This window comes from Rhinatrema bivittatum, chromosome 8, assembly GCF_901001135.1.
Source record: "Rhinatrema bivittatum chromosome 8, aRhiBiv1.1, whole genome shotgun sequence".
Classification (NCBI taxonomy): domain Eukaryota; kingdom Metazoa; phylum Chordata; class Amphibia; order Gymnophiona; family Rhinatrematidae; genus Rhinatrema; species Rhinatrema bivittatum.
Window position 1 is genome coordinate 134,134,255 of NC_042622.1, and position 16,454 is coordinate 134,150,708.

The 16,454-nt window shown below is 42.5% G+C and overlaps 1 protein-coding gene across 1 annotated transcript in view; it reads right to left on the bottom strand.

Moving 5' to 3' along the window:
• Positions 1-1,201: 1,201 nt before the first annotated feature.
• MAN1B1 (mannosidase alpha class 1B member 1) overlaps positions 1,202-16,454 on the bottom strand; it is a 93,517-nt gene continuing 78,264 nt past the window's right edge. Inside the window, exons 11-13 of the mRNA XM_029614229.1 lie at positions 8,465-8,662; positions 7,623-7,754; positions 1,202-4,064 (exon numbers count right to left, since the gene is read on the bottom strand). Coding sequence (XP_029470089.1) covers positions 3,861-4,064; positions 7,623-7,754; positions 8,465-8,662 — 534 coding nt within the window. The 3' untranslated portion in view covers positions 1,202-3,860. The remainder of the gene's footprint in view (positions 4,065-7,622; positions 7,755-8,464; positions 8,663-16,454) is intronic.

Sequence of the window (16,454 nt, forward strand, 5' to 3'; positions counted from 1 at the left end):
TCCGATGTTGTTCTGAGGCCTACTGAAAAGAGTACTATGATTTGGCAGCGATGTCATGCCAAGGTAAATAAGCAAATTGGTTCCTGGTTCGTACTAATGGGGGGACGTCATATTCGCCATGAATGGGCATGGGAATATAACAAGGGTTTGTTTTTTTTTGGAGAGGACGGGGTCCATTTGGTCTTTTATTGGAATGGATTTGTTTTTAAATTCTATTCAGGAGGCCTTGGAGGAGTTATTGCGTTAGGGATCCAGAGGCCGCATCTTTGGGGGGGGGGGGGGGGGGGGGGGGTGTCACAAGATGGGTCATCCTGTGCCGGTGGCGGGTTGCCCGAGCCAATAAGGTGGCAGAGTGGTCTTGCATGGTACGGCGACCTGACAAGTGTCAGGTCTGAAAGGTGAGCAGGACAATTGGGTGCAGTTGTCCTGCGGGAGGCTCCTTGCTGGCTGGTGGCAGGAGCTGGTTTAACAACCCCTTGTTGCTGGGGCGTAGCGGGGGTTGAAGGGGAAGCATACGAATTATGCTATTGGTACAAGACCGGCAGGCCTGGACAGGTGTGCCTTGCTGGGGCGTGGCTGATGCATTATGGGGCCTATGTATAAAAGGGTTAATTGAGCTCGGGCACCTAGAGTTATTGTTAATAAAGCTGCAGCCTGTTTGATCCCAAACTGGAGTCTATGTTTTATTGTTGATATAAGAGGTCGGGTGAAGGGAGAAGAGTGAGTCCTGGCTACCTATATTACTACAACCAGAAACCCTCAACACTAAAATAAAATATATTTACACACCTGGTTCTCAGTGTAAACAGGTCATCATTGTATGGAATAAACAATCCTGACTGGAACAGCGCTCTACTGTACTAACATGGAATAGACATGACTTGATCACTTGTTTCAAAGGTGAAATAGCAAAAAGAGAAACCAATGAGCACTGCTCAAGCGTCTTTCATTTTAGGCTAATTCTGTATCCAGTACTGGTCAAGTCTGAGAAAGTATCACCACATTCATAGACAATGCGTGATGTTCATTTGAACAGAAATCACAGGACATGACACTTCTGAATTTAACAAGACATCCATCCAGGGAAAAATGGAGAGAGAGAAAGGGAAAGGGATCAGAGATACATACAACTGTTCTCAGAAAATCAGTGACCTTAGAAAGAACATTTGATAGAAATAAGTAATTGATGCAAATTTATACCTTAATTATTAAAAGTTTTAACAAACAATAAAATTTAATAAGGCACAAGATGATGCAAATTATCCAGCTACAACTTCCTACTATCACAGGCTGAGCAACGTTAACTATTACTGTAGCACAATAATTTAGAGCCAGTCAATTCTTCTGCTGTGATCAAACTGGTCAATGTTTAACACACTTTCTCATCTCACTTTTAAGAGCCCTGATCCACAGTGGGTGAAGCTAATCCTGTCATACTTGTGTAACTGCAAGCAACAATTACCCTGCTACAGCAAATCTTTCAGCCAACATAAAAGACACATTTTCAGAGCTTTTTCGTACCTTTACAGTTTGGTTTTCATAAGCTACAGAGCTTTCCTGATGAACTGCCTGTCAGAAAACACTATTGGATATAAAGATTTGTAGTTGGACACAATCTAAAACTCAAACAGAGCAATGTAACATCCAGACGAATGATTTTAAAGTCTACAAGAAAAATCAGAGGGGAATGAGGAATTTGTCTTCCCATATGGCTTACAAAACAAAATTCACATTAACATAAAAATTAAAATCTTCTCCCAAGATAAAATACATCACAAACATATATATTACCCTTATAATTATTTCAAGAATATTTTGTACAACATTTAACCTGATAAAGTCAGGGAAATTTTAAACTCATTTTTTTGGAAGGTGGGGTGAATATATTATACAAGAAGCCTCAGCCTATATAGCAACTTCCAGTCCAAGTACCTGAGCCTTACCTTCTGCCCATTGTTCTCAGCTCAAACTCACAACTACTTTTAAGGCAAAACAGCAGTAATCCCTGCACATTATCCTCCTACAAAGCCAATACTACTTTATGGCACATATGCTGCAGGGAGCCACTCATCCCTTCTACAAAGTTACTGCTGCTTCAGGACCATGGCAAACATATAGCTAAATAGGATAACCAGCCGGTTGGTGATCCAAGCATCTTTTTCCAGGACAGAGGTTTATTATTCAGTAGGCTGGTGAGTAGCAAGTTACCTGTTACAAGTTAACCTGGTAACTTTAGCCGGTATATTCAGCAGGACATACATTGCTTAGGTATCGAACTGACTACACTTGGCTAAAAGTTTCCGAGATAAAGTTATCCAAGTAACTATGCTGCTCACCAGCTTACTCACTACTGGTAAAAATAAAAAATAAAAGTAGCAGCTGATCCCACTCTGGCCTCACTCCCTAATCGGTTAAAAAACACCTGCAGTCCAAACAGGGCTGGATCCCACCCCCTCCCCCTTCCTTCCACAAATGCAGGAGGTTGTGAATGGGGAGTGGCCTCTCAGCTGTCACTGCAGGGCCAATCAGTGGAAGGAATCAATGAATGCAGAAGTGCCAGGAGCTCTCAGAGCTAGGGGAGGCCTTTCGGGGACTCGGGTGGGGGTTGGGGATTTTCACAAATGCTGTGTTGCAGAGAGATGGGAGGGACAGGGGCAGGGAGGCCTCTGCTCGGCGGCTTTTTTTTTTAAATGTTAATCCGGCAGTTTTTCCCAACCATAGCTGGATAATTTTACCCAGCTATACCTGAATATCAGCGCTAGCTGGGTATGTTTAGGCCACGCCCTTGGAATGCCCCCACCCTGCCTCGTTTTTGTCCAGCTAACTTTTAGTAAGGTCATTAATTACCTGGTGATAACTTAGCCATTCAGTAGGGTGGGATATTTTCAACTGGGGGTTTGTCTGACTAAGTCCCGGATTTGGTCAGACAAACCTTTTGAATATCAGCCCCACAGAGACCAGGATTAATCATGTGCGCTACACCAGAGGAAAAGAGCTGAAAACATATAAGGTATTGTATTTTTATAGCACTCAGAGGGAATGTTCACTTAACACAGCTGCCACAAAACCAGCATTCACCGAGTAGAAAAGAGAAGCAATATTTAAAAAGTTGTACTCACAGCTCTTTCATATTATTCACAGTGCTCCATTACAGCAAAACAAATGCATCTAACTCAAGTTACTGGTTATGTCGCTCTTCAACCAGGACACAGCAAACTTCCTGGCTTCAAAGTCTCAAAATTTCTTAAGAATGGCAAACTTTGCTGCCACCTGAATTGGATGATGCAATCCCTAAAGAGGTCCATAATACAGCACCTCATTAAGAGCCTGTAACATATACAAAGTTAGGGATTTGCACACATGAATGGTAATATAGCTAAGATTCCTGGCATATGCCAAAAATAGCACAGAAGTCTGATACACTGGCTTAGTCACAGAATAATCTTGTATAGAGAACACATATCAAATGGGAAAAAGCAGCTTCCGAGATCACCTGAATTAAAGAGCCTGGAAACAACTGAGGAGAGACCCAAAGTTAAGCTGTGCTTCCAAAAGGCAATGGCAAAATAATTTTCCTTTCCTCCTGCTCATTCCACCTCTTGAGAGATTTCAACATGTTCTGAGAAAAAGCAGCGGATCCAAGTGCAATTTCACTTAGTTAAAAACATTTTAATCGAACCTGATCTTCTAATCCCAATGCCATTACGCGAGGTGAAATCTGAACAGGTGGCCAGAGTTAAGGACAGCCTTTTGCAATACTGTGTCCAAAACAGAAAATTACGAAAGCAGTATCATGGCCTAGCCCAGATTCGTAAATTGATTTGAAACGGGGGAATTACTCCTTGGCGACTGCACCGACTTCAAGAGGACACCCATATGGGCAGAGGGTGAGCTTCTGTGTTGAAGACATATTTCTCAAGACTGATTAACTCCATGTCATCGGAGAAGAGCAGGAACAGGTATTTGAGTGTCTCACCCAGGAAGAAACTCTCCATTTTATCTCGGGGCTCTGGGTTACTAGGATTCTGCACATTGTTGATCGATGTAAAGCCACCTGTTGGAACCTATAGAAAGAAGGAAAGCATGTAGGACACTGTGCTTTTTGAGATTCATTGTGACCCCACTTCATAGATGCCAGCAAACCTAGTGACGTCATCACATTCTATCACACATGTATTGACTTGCCAGGTTAAAAGCAATAAATAAAACATAACAGATTTAAACATTAAAATAATCATATGGACAGATATTTCTGCATCTGTTAATATCCCTGGCAGGTGACAATTTAGGATTCAATAGGTAAGAATATTTTCATTTTCAGGCTTCATCTGGCAGATGTTTACCTTTGGAGGAGTATGATATTTTTAACTGCCTCTCTAATTAAAATGGTTCTTTTTGGAGTGGGGGAGGTATTTAAAGAAATTACTCAATATCACCTAAAATGAACTAAAACTTACAACTTACAAAAAGTTCTGTTGCATAACATCTAAAAAGAATCTTGGCGCTCAGAGAGCTTTAATTCCAGCAAAGCTAAGCCCAGCTTCCCATATGGCCTGTCTACTTCCTGTTTCCTCCAGCGCTAACAGCATTGCACCAAAGGGAAATAGGAAATCGGTGTGACACTATTCCAATCTAGGGGGCATACACCAAATTGACTCCATATTCGCTAGCAGAGGTAGACTCCCCCTACCCTACCCTCCCCCCCCCCCCGCCCCCCAGGACCACAGCCCGTTAGTGAGGCAGGATAGGAGAAACTTTGCCATTGTTCACACTGCTTCTCTTTAAAAGGATAAGAATTTGGATTTTGATGCCAATTTTACAAATATTGAACTCACTGCAGCAACTGAGATAATTCCTCAGAGTTGAAGCCCTAAATAAATACTCCATTAGCACTTGATAAATACTCCATTACTGTAAGAGCAGTAGCTTTTACAATCAACGTTTGTGTTCCCTACATACTCACACAGCTCGTTATTTCACTCACTCCTCCCCTTGGAAACCTGCAACATGTCCTGAATGTTGCTGCTCACCACAACCAATTTATTAGATGCAGCTTAGAGGGTGAAGCGCTGGCAGGTAACAAGATGTGTGAACTCAGAGATCCAAGTCACAGCAATGGTTGAATAGTATAGTCGCCTTACTGGTCCACTTAAATACAGAGAAATAAAGGTCAAACTAACAGGTTTCAGGTGATGAGCTTTTGAAAGCTGTGCTCCCTTCATCAGGTCAGAACAGACTGAGCAGGATTTTCAGTAAATTTGTTCATTGGCTTCTTTGCACACTTTTAAATGTATTTTGCACCATGAATAAAGTGGTGTGGTTGCTGTATTAGTCCACTTAAATTGGTATAGCTCTCAAAGCTAGGTCAATAAAAAATAAATCATCCACAGCTCGATTGCTGACCTTTATTTTTATGTAGCCAAAGGTCCCAAAGCCAAGATTTGCTGATTCTCCTGGGTGACAGGAACATAATAACTGACAACAAGCAATGACCAAAAGGCCCACCTAGTCTGCCCAGCAGAGATTTTATGTGCATTTTCCCAAAATAGATCAAATTCCCACATGGAACACAACCCTCAGTCCCAGAACCTCCTTCCTGCACTTTCCTATGTCATTAGTACCCACTCTCATGCATCATGATAGCAAGTTGATTAATATTGGGTATTACTGTGTCTGCTGTTTTGAAATATTTTATTGGTGTTTGGGAGATTTTTAAAGAATTTTATATGCTTTTAATTACTGGATATTTTCATCACCTATTGAGAAATATTTATTCATGTTTTATATTTCTTGATTTTATTGTTTAATACTTTATATGGAATGGTGATGTTTCTGTTTTTTCCATTATTGCACTGCAAACAAAGTCTAGCTTATTGCAGTTTCAAGTTGAATTTGTCTGCAAGTTTCTATTTATATTTTATGGTGTCTTTAGTCTGTTTGGTGAGGGTTTGTCTGCTTTCATCATGTGGGACCAGGATAAGGTAATCTGCTAGCGCAGGGGTTCTCAACTCAGTCATCTGTATACAAATAGCCATTCAGATTTTCAAGATATTCATAATGAATATGCATGAGAGATTTTTATGCACTGCTTCCATTGTATGGAAAACTCTCACATCCATATTCATTGTGACTGACTAGGTTGAGAATCACTATGCTAGAGTGTAGTTTCTGTATCAGGATCTATAATAGCTTGGCTTGTTCTTTTTTTCTACAAGATGTACTGATATTTAAAGGCCTAATGTAATATTTGCAGGGTTGTCTTTTCATAGGTAGGGTTGATATACAGAACTAGAGAGAAGTTAACTGTGCAAACCAGCACCTCCATTGCAAGCAGTGCAAGCAGCGCACAGCTTGGAGACTGACTATTGCCTGGGCAGATAAGTTTTTTCCTGATTAATACTAAAATTATTATAGTAGGCTTCTGTGTATAATTACTTCTGTGTATAATTGCTTTCTTTTCATTATAGTCAGATATAAAAAGTGTATATTAAGCTGTTTTTTGGGTATCTCTGCTGGGTTCAAGATTTAAACAAAAAGAAAACATTACAGCTTTTTTTTTATCTGTTAGAATCTATCTTAGTTAGATTTAGTGTCACATATAATCTCTGTTTAGATAAGAACACTGGGGCATAAAGAGCTGGCTATCAAATTAAAACAAAGGACCAACTAAATTCCAGAAAGGTCCAGTTGTACCTAGCTTGACCAAGATTTAATTGCTTTGCTATGCTGGGTATGCGTGAATCAAGTTTAAGAAGGCAAAGAAATTTAAAGCACCTACAAAAAACAAAAGAGTGTGATATGTTTCTTTCTTGACATCTTTGAAACATACCCACACTAATGTAAGTGATAGTACGTGTGCAATTCCACCCAAATTTTTGTGGAGCTGTTCCTGGGGCAGGATTAGGTCGGGAAAACGTATACACAAGTCTTTGCAGGTACTTTTTCCTTAGGCAATTTTCAAAGTGAAAATAAGCATGAACTTTCACTCTCAAAATTGATGCAAAGACCACAGGTAAAAAGTGGACTTCACAGTTATGTGGGTTGGTATGAACATTGCTTTCTTTATGACTGGGAGGGACTGCCTTCTTTCCCTCCCTCCTGGGCATGGTCTGTGTTGCCTCGGCAGCATATCCAGCCCCAGCCAGCTCTGGCAAACTCAAGTCACCTGCACAGTGTGAGATCAGCCTGACACATCTTATCTTGATACGTCATGGAGTTGGTGTGTATCTGGAGATCTTTGATTGGATAATGTTACTTTGTAATAATGTTGCCCCATTCTATTTAAATGTGGAGGGGAGAGGCTAGCTCTCCTGAACCACTTCTTTCCTGCCACCTTTTTGGGTTTCCACAAAAAGCAAATAAATAAATAAATAGATAGGTGTCCAGGGGGGGAGGGGGGGGAGACATCTAGGTTTTAACACCAGACACTGCTGTGCACAAAATTGCCATTTCTAGTGTTGTTCTGATGAAAATTAAATACTAAAATTGAAAAAGAAAAACAAGCTTAGGGAGAGCACTAACACTGAGCGTGGCTTGTCTCCAAGTGGCCTGTACTTGGAATACCAGCATTGCTCCATAAACCCTCAGTCACCAGTATGGAAGGGGGAAATGCTGGCCCTTACCCGTGTGTATTTGTTGAAGCTCTGCAGGATCTCCCACCCCCAGTCTTGGTACTTGCTATCGCCCGTAAATCTGTATAAGTAGAGCAAACTTTCCACAGTCTCCGGTCGCAGCAGGTTATGCCTGTCTGCAGGCTGCGGGAAAAAAAAAAAAGAAAAAGACAACCATTCATACTTACATTATGCCATGAAATGCCAGCTGAGAATCAAGCACCAATTACAAAAATGTCATGTCTAACCACAATAACTTTGTATTTCACATATTTTCATCCAAATTCCATCAAAATGCATCACTACAGAAGGAGGGCTGAAAAATTTCAACAGAAGTGTTACTCATAAACCTCGCAATGGAAAGAAAATCGTATTTCATTTTAAAGAGACAAAGTGCATTTTAAAAAAATAAATAAATAAAAAAATTGTGCTTCCAGTAAAGTCAGAACTGACAGAAAGGAACAGAGCAACAGGTGGCCAGATAATGCCAGCAATAAACTGGTAAAAGGACACAAGAACTGCGGACATGAGAAACTGTAGGGAAGTGACAGACTTTAGATGGGGACAATGTACATGTGAACTCATGCCAAGCAATACAAAAGTTCGATAGCAGCTCTGGGATAAAAAGCTTTCATTGAACCCTGGGTGTTCCAAATTAGCTTAGAAGTACTGAGCAATTCAACCTCAAGGGTGCTTTTTGCCCAGCCTTCGTCGGCAGGCTGAAGTTGGTTCAGTGCATTTAGAAGAAAAGGTTCAAGAATTTAATCACGCATAGACAAGGCAGACACCACAGCGGGATATTCCCATGAGCAGAGATGCACGGATGCTACAATTGGCAGCAGTGGTGCTTTTACCTTGACTTCCACATCCTTGCTGTCCTTTTGCCTGTGTATGTTAAAATGCACTATCTCTGGGCTCAGCCCAGTCTCAGTCTGAGCATTCATCTGGTAACATGTTTCCATGAGGTCCTTGGCCAGCTCCATGTGGTCGGCAGTTAGCCCATTGTGAGCTCCCAGAGCAAGGGTTCCAGGCAAAAAGCAAACCAGGTGATCCTACGCAGAAAAAAACAAATTATTTCACTTCTTAGAAGAGATTAAAAGGAACTGATGACATTTGCAGATAGCCAGTCGGATCGCAAACCGTCCTAGTATTTCTAAAGGGACCAGACCAAGATCAGCCAATCAGACCACCTGGCCTACCTCATCATGCAAGTAAAGTCAGCATTACAATATAGTTTACACTTTTATACTGCTTTATTTCACTAATTTGAGCCCAAATGGGTTTACATCACAGATAAAAATACAATAATCAATACAAGATAGTCCCTAAAGCATGTGAAAATATAAGGAAAGCAGATTGTTCTACTACATAACAAAGAATGCATATCTCCTCCATCTTTTACATTAAAAAGAGAAACTTCTGAATGTTATAAAGTTCCTACAAACTGAAATTCACAATTGCTTCACAAGTCACGCTACATGAGGTGTCAGCTGGTCTACATTACATCTCTAATCCAAATGTGCAGGAGCTAAAGCCAGCCATGAAATGATACACATGAACGAGAGATTAATTTATAGAGCACACACTGAAATCTGACAGTGCTGAGAAGTGAGGTCCTCTGGAAGCTAGACGTGCATTCAATAAATCCCTTTAATATTTACGCTTTATTATTTAAAGGTAAGCATCTTTAACAATATCATCCAGTTCTCACTGCTAGAGTTGGAACAGCATAGGCCTGTAGGATAGCATGTCTGGCCAGGCTTGTTGCACTTTCTGGTACCAACATATTCTGGAAGGCTTTCTTGCATTTCAGAAACTGTAGCCGTCAGCAAAAGATGTGGATCAGAATCTGTTTTAGGTTGCAAGCTTCATGCTAGAATGACATTCCAGAATGCTTGGGTATTCTCTAATGACCTTGCAAATTTGAAAGTCAATGTACGTGGTTTTAAAAATGTAATTTTAAAATCAATTACAATAAAATATTTAAGGGTAGCCAAGCACTGAAAACATCATGATCTTGGTTGGTAACTTTAAGCGCTTTTGCTTCTGTGACTCTACTAGCAGGCAGCAGAGTAACCTTGTGGCGTTTGCTTCAGGTGCCCTCCGATGCAAGCCGAGACACTGGGTACGTGCCCTGCTGACTCTTGCTCCAGGCAGGCGTTAATATCTGAGCGATAAATGTGCACCTGAGACGCACATTTATTTTATTGCATGCAGAGTGAATGAGTAATAGCCTCATTCACATGCATTTGCATGTGAATGAGCGCTATCTCATTCACTCTGTGTCGGTCGCACGTTAAATAGGCGCTAATCCCCCTATTGCATTAGGGGGTGGATTAGCGCCTATTTAACCCCCGTCCGACAGCGGGTTAAACAGTGCGCTCATGTGAGCCCTCACCCTAGACCTGGACCCATTGGTTCTCCACTAGGACTTCACTTCAGATAGCCTGGATCATAACCTGGATCATAATTCTCCACCTAACCTATAAAGCTCATGCCTATGATGTAAAATAATCATGAAGGAGACTGCAAATCCATTTCCTGCAGGAGATAACTATGAAAAGCCACTTGCTCAGGCTCCTTCTAACCTCCCAAGATAGGGAAAACAGCCTTTATAATCTATTTGATTTCATTGACTGGTAATTGCTCAAAGTTGCCAAAGCTCTGCAGCACTGGACTACTGGATATCACCCCGATTGTGAATTGAATGAGATGCATACGAGTCTGCAGCTAAGATACAACCTTCAGGGCCCCTTTCACTGAAGCTTAGGACCTACAGAACAGGTCATGCCTAGAGCAGACATAGAAATTGGAGATCTGGGCACCAGGAATATGGCTTTCATCCTAAGGCCATAAAACCACTTTCTTCTTTGGATACAAGAGGGCTTCTCTATACACCAGAGTCTGAGAAGGACTAATCGCTGTTTGGGATAATCATCAGTCAACCTAGCAGGCTCCATACTTGAATAAACCTGGCTGCGACTAAACAGCTTTCTTGCTCCAATATGGCCCGAGTAGTCAGATATCTGACTAAAGAAGGAACCAGAGTATCCCTCCCTTTACTACGCAGGTACCCAGGGTCATGGTTAGCACAAGGGGACAGCCTGACAGCCACTGTTCTCTCTAAATTGTGCACCTGTGAGTGCGCACACAGATCACTAACCCTGACACACAGCAAAACATAGGGCGCACAAGAAATCCCAATATTACTTGCATTATACTGGCTCATAGCACACAAATTTGAGCTCAGCTTATAAAAAGCTGCACAAAAGAAAATTTTGGCATATGAAACCTTTCCAAAGTTAGAAGGAACATTTGCTGACAGCTGTTGGTAATAGACCCAGGATAATGCATGTGAGAAATATCTGGTAGTAACCCTTCTAGGAGATGAGGAATACCCCTGTGTATCCATGTGGTGAACTGCCTATTTTATTTATTTATTTATTTAATTTCTATACTGATATTAATGGGGACATCATATCGGTTTACATCAAATAGAAAACATATAGAATGGAAAATACATAAAACAGGGAGGTGGGGAGGGAGAGATAGGAACTATGAGAATGTAGATTGAAATACATAGGAATCAGGCTACTCTGAAACATGAGATAACTTTTTGGCTAACGTTGAGCACGATATCTGTAAAAAACAAAAAGAACTATGTACAAGGGTTTAGGATGGGTTTGTATGGAGGGTTCAGGTGTGTTAGAATGGTTCGAAGGTTTAGGGTGGGTTTGTATGGAGGGTTCAGGTGTGTTAGAATGGTTCGAAGGTTTAGGGTGGGTTTGTATGGAGGGTTCAGGTGTGTTAGAATGGTTCGAAGGTTTAGGGTGGGTTTGTATGGAGGGTTCAGGTGTGTTAGAATGGTTCGAAGGTTTAGGGTGGGTTTGTATGGAGGGTTCAGGTGTGTTAGAATGGTTCGAAGGTTTAGGGTGGGTTTGTATGGAGGGTTCAGGTGTGTTTGCATGGTTCAGGGGTTTGCATGGAGGAGAGTAGGGTATTATTGATGATAAGCTTGTTTGAAGAGCCAGGTTTTTAAGTTGGCTCTGAATTTAATGGTACAAATCTCAAGCCTGAGATAGGGGGGGTAAGGAATTCCAGAGCGTGGGTCCGGCAATAGATAGGGCTTGTTCCCTTGTGGAGGAAAGGTGTGCTTTTTTTTTTTTTTTTTAGAGAGGGAACGTGGAGGGTTCCATTATTGGAGGCTCTGGTGGGTTTGTTAGATCATACGGGGCAGAATGGCTCAACGAGCCAGTTTGAATTGTGTGTGTGTATAGCTTTGTGGGTCAGTGTTAGGGTTTTGTATACGATGCGTGAGGGGATTGGAAGCCAGTGCAAATTCTTGAGGAGAGACGAAATATGATCATATTTACGGGCGTTAGAGATGGTTCTTGCTACTGCATTCTGCAGCATCTGGAGGGGTTTTATTGTAGAGTAGGGGAGGCCTAGGAAGAGGGAGTTGCAGTAGTCCATTTTTGTTGAGAGAGTGGTTTGAATGACGGTGCGAAAATCACTGGCATGAAGTAAGGGTTTCAGTTTCTTCATGACATTAAGTTTGAAGAAACCTTCCTTGAGGATCAGATTGATATGTTTTTTTAGGTTCAGTTGTTGGTCTATCTGAACCCCAAGATTTCGTGCATCGGGCTGCCTAATGAAGGTATCATAAGCGGGATCATTTGCAATGGCTGGTTTGGAGGGTGAGTGTTGAGAGATGAGGAGCAGTTCGGTTTTTGATGCATTTAGGGCAAGGTGAAGGTCGGAGAGCAGGGCATTGATGGAAGCAAGACAATTTCTCCAATAGTCCAATGCGTTTGTAAGGGTATCCTGAATGGGTATGATGATTTGCACATCATCAGCGAATAAGAAGAATTTGAGGCCGAGGTTAGATAGGTGTTGGCAGAGGGGGGTAAGGTAAATGTTAAAGAGGGTGGAGGAGAGGGAGGAGCCCTGGGGGACTCCCTGGGAGAGCGCGTGGTGGGTGGATTCTGCGTTGCCTATTTTAACTGAGAATTTTCTATTGGTGAGATATGATGTGAACCAGTGGAATGCTGTGCCTGTGAGGCCAATATGTGCTAGGTGGGTGAGGAGTTGCTTATGGCTTATAGTATCAAAGGCAGCGGAGATGTCCAAGAGGGCTAGTAAATAGCAGGTTCCTTGGTCCATTCCTCTGAGAAGGAAATTGGTGAGGGAGAGATGGAGGGTTTCTGTATTGAGGTGCTTGCTGAATCCAAATTGGGAAGCGTGCAGAATCTTGTTTTCCTTCAAATAGTCTGTTAGTTGACTGTTGACAACCCTTTGCATGATTTTTGAGATGAAAGGGAGGTTGGAGATGGGGCGGAAATTGGCTGGGTCCTCTGGGTTCAAGGATGGGTTTTTTTAGGAGGGGTTTGACTGCAGCATGCTTGAGAGAGTCAGGGACAATGCCAGTTGATAGTGAGCAATTGATAATATCAGCCAGGGGTTTGGCTATGGTGTCAGGTATATTAAGGAGGGCTTTGGTGGGGACAGTGTCAGAAGGGTGTGTGGCTGGTCTATAATCTTTTTGAGGATTGAGGCTATTTCCATGGAGGATGTAAGATCGAGGGAATTGAGGGAAGCAGCCGTTGGGCGTGGGCAGATGGAGATGGGTTCAGGGTCTCGAGTGAATCTATGAAAAGATCTGCTATTTTGCATAAGGACCCAAAGAATAGGAGAACTCCCAGCCCTTTCTGGGAGATCTGAAAAAGAATATCATGCCCCTGACCTCTTTTCAAAGGAGAGACATGGCCCAAAAACATGCAGGTGACCGAACCAACCTAATGCCATCACCCCCAAAGCCTACACACTGTGGGCGACAAGGAAGTCCCCCCGAGTGGCATCTGACCATCCAGAGCAGAAGACTCCAAGAGTCACTGTGAGAGAGCATGCCAAGTACAAAGCAGATGAACCCACTTGTCCTGGAATACCTCCCTGAGCAGACTGCTTGTAGCCTCTGAAACGGCTCTGATTTTAGAACTGGAGAGATTTCCAATAAGCAACCTTAGTTGGCCTCTGAATTTTGATCCTTAAACTTCCAGGACTACGCCAAAAAGACAGATAATCTCAGAGAGGGTGAAACTGTAGAAAAGGTTGAAATTGTAGTGGCCATCATGCTGTGGAGGAGTTCCAAAGAAGTACTGCTGTAAATATTGTAACCCATCTTGAACTTGCCTCAGCCAGGCCACATGGGGAAGGTCACCATGCAGTCTCCGAGGGATGTTGGACCCAACGCAGGAGAACTTGATATAGAAAAAAGAAAAATTGTTTAAACACTCAATCTTTCTATCATGGGGAACCCTGAATGTGGTGCTTCCATCCATCAATTGTAGCCTTAAAAGATGAAGGTAACGCCACCAGGTGATCCAACACAAAATCCTTCCCTGAGAAGGGATACAGATCATCTTGGCCACCTTAAAGCTGGAACTGGGTATCTCATAATAAGGAGATCCCATCTCCAACAGTAAGAAGTAGCAGGAAACTTGAAGAGGGATCCTAAGAGCACTCAGGAATATGGGATCTCCCTACAAATTACTGCCTCTCATGGTTCATCCAAGAGCTGCAGGAGGTCATGCATAGAATTAAGGACCAGTTTCTCTCTCCCCACTGAGGCAATCGCCCCCCCATCCGCTGGATTGGCTATCTCGTCCTCCTGTCCCAGCCAGTGAAGGGCTTTGACACCCCAAATGTTGCCAAGGAGAAGCTAAAAGTTCTTCTGTATGGGAACATGGGCAAGGGTTAGAAAGGGCAAAAGGAGAAATCCAAACGGTGCTGCCCATGCAGGACCATCCTAGAATTTTTTTCTTTTTTTTTTTATAACAGGTTACAGCAATCCTACAGCTTCACAAGCCTACTCAGGTACTCTGAGAATCTTCATTTGTGTAGAGGAGAAGAGAGCTGTTTCTCCAGGCTGTTCTCTTCACTGCTCAACTATCAGAGAGGGCAGGAGAGAAGAGCTGCAACATGCACCTGAGGTCGCCTGCTGAAATAATTCAGTCTACTCATAAATCATGCCAGTTTTTTCTTTCCATTAAAGTTAGATTGTCGAGCACCCGGGGTCAGATTTTCTCCTGTTTCCTCCCCTCTTTATGAAATGTTAATGTTCTGCTGTATGATGTGTATTTTGTCTTATGAATTGTCTGTTGTAATTTGCCTAGGATTTTAGATAGAGTGAGTAAAACACATTGAAATTAAATTAAATATGAAGCCCCCCTATCCCAGAAACTTCCCTGTAAAACTACTGGGGAGAAGAGGGAGGTAAAGATTCTGGCATGGCTAATTATTTATTTTTGGTATGAAACAGTAATAAAATGTCTTCTGAATTGGCCAAAATGGGAGTGCGACCAGGCTCTGTTCCATGTGCATTGCCTTCCACCATAAGGACAAGGACTCAATCTGGGGAAGCCACCCAGTTTTGTTCTTGGCAGGGTGCTGAACCACTGCAGTTCACACCTACCTGACTAGTGCCTTCCTACTCATAGGCCGGACAGAATACAGTCGCTAACATGTTGAACCACCATGACTTATCTGCAGCACCGTGCATCCCTCTTTTTACAGCCATACTGAAAGCCAGAAGAGAGGGAGAGGGGAGTATGATCATCTCAGACTCCCTGACCAAGTTCAAATGCAGCACAGCACCAAAGGAGACTGAGAGGCAGTTCAGGGAAAAGGCTGTGCTGCAAGCTCTTTTTTTTTTTTTTTTTTTAACTACTGCCTCACTGCTGCTCTCCCAGAATACAGAGTGTGTGCTTTCAGTAGCTCCTGCTGTCACACCCACCAAAGGAACAAAGTCACCTGGGATCACCCAGTGTTTGACCCATCGGTGAAGGAACTCAGATCCCAACTGAGTCTATTCTGAAAAGGGAAGGGAGAATTAGTTCCATCAGGACCATCAACCAGAGTGTTCCCATGACTAGGCCTATGCTCCACCAGGAATCTGGATCTAAAGCTTTCCTGGGAGCAGCCTATGGTCCACTGAGAACCTGGGCCTAAAAAGCCTTCCCGGGAGCAGCCTACACATAGCTACAACATCAGTCGACACATCTGCACCATCTACTGGAGACAGAGAATTACTGAATAGCTGAAGGCAGCACCAGACCCCTATAGAGGGAACAAAGTCAGCTTTGAGATTTGTCTCCATCTCCTGGCAGGGGGGGGGGGGGGGGGGACATAACCCACTTGTTCAGACTAGTCTAGCATGAATGATAAGGAAAGATGAAATTCTTCTAAAAGGACATCACTCCATCCTGGAATTATATCAAAATAATTTTTTATTTGATTTATGAGATCTTTGAAGATCAACCATTCTGACTGCTTTCTCTGTCCACTTCAATTTCACCCCTCCACTCTTGTTCCTTTCAGGATAGAAGGAGTGTCTGGGGGGGAGGGGGGATAACAATAGAAGGAAATGGGCAGGATTAGAAAGCCGAGTGTCTCTTCTTTCCTCCATTACAGCTTGAGCTGTAATGGAGGGGCACTTTTTGTTCCCTGCAAGCTGTTTATGAGGGATTAGAGAAAGCAAGGGGGCACCATGTAGCTCTCTTCAAAAGAATGAATTAGGAGGTGGGAAAGCTTTAGGTATCTTGATTTTGTGGCAGGTTGTCAATTATACGGCAACAAGCTAAGGGGTAATTTTCAAGACTTGCGTGCGCAAAAGTAGCATATTATCACAATTTTCAAAAGCCTATTTACCTGCATAAAGTACAGTTATGTGTGTAAAACCTCTTGAAAAGTACTTCCTAATTATGCAGTTTCTCCCATGGCTACACAATTGCAGGAGGCTAGGGGCACTGCTTATAACACTTACTTTTTGCAAAGTGATTTATTCCT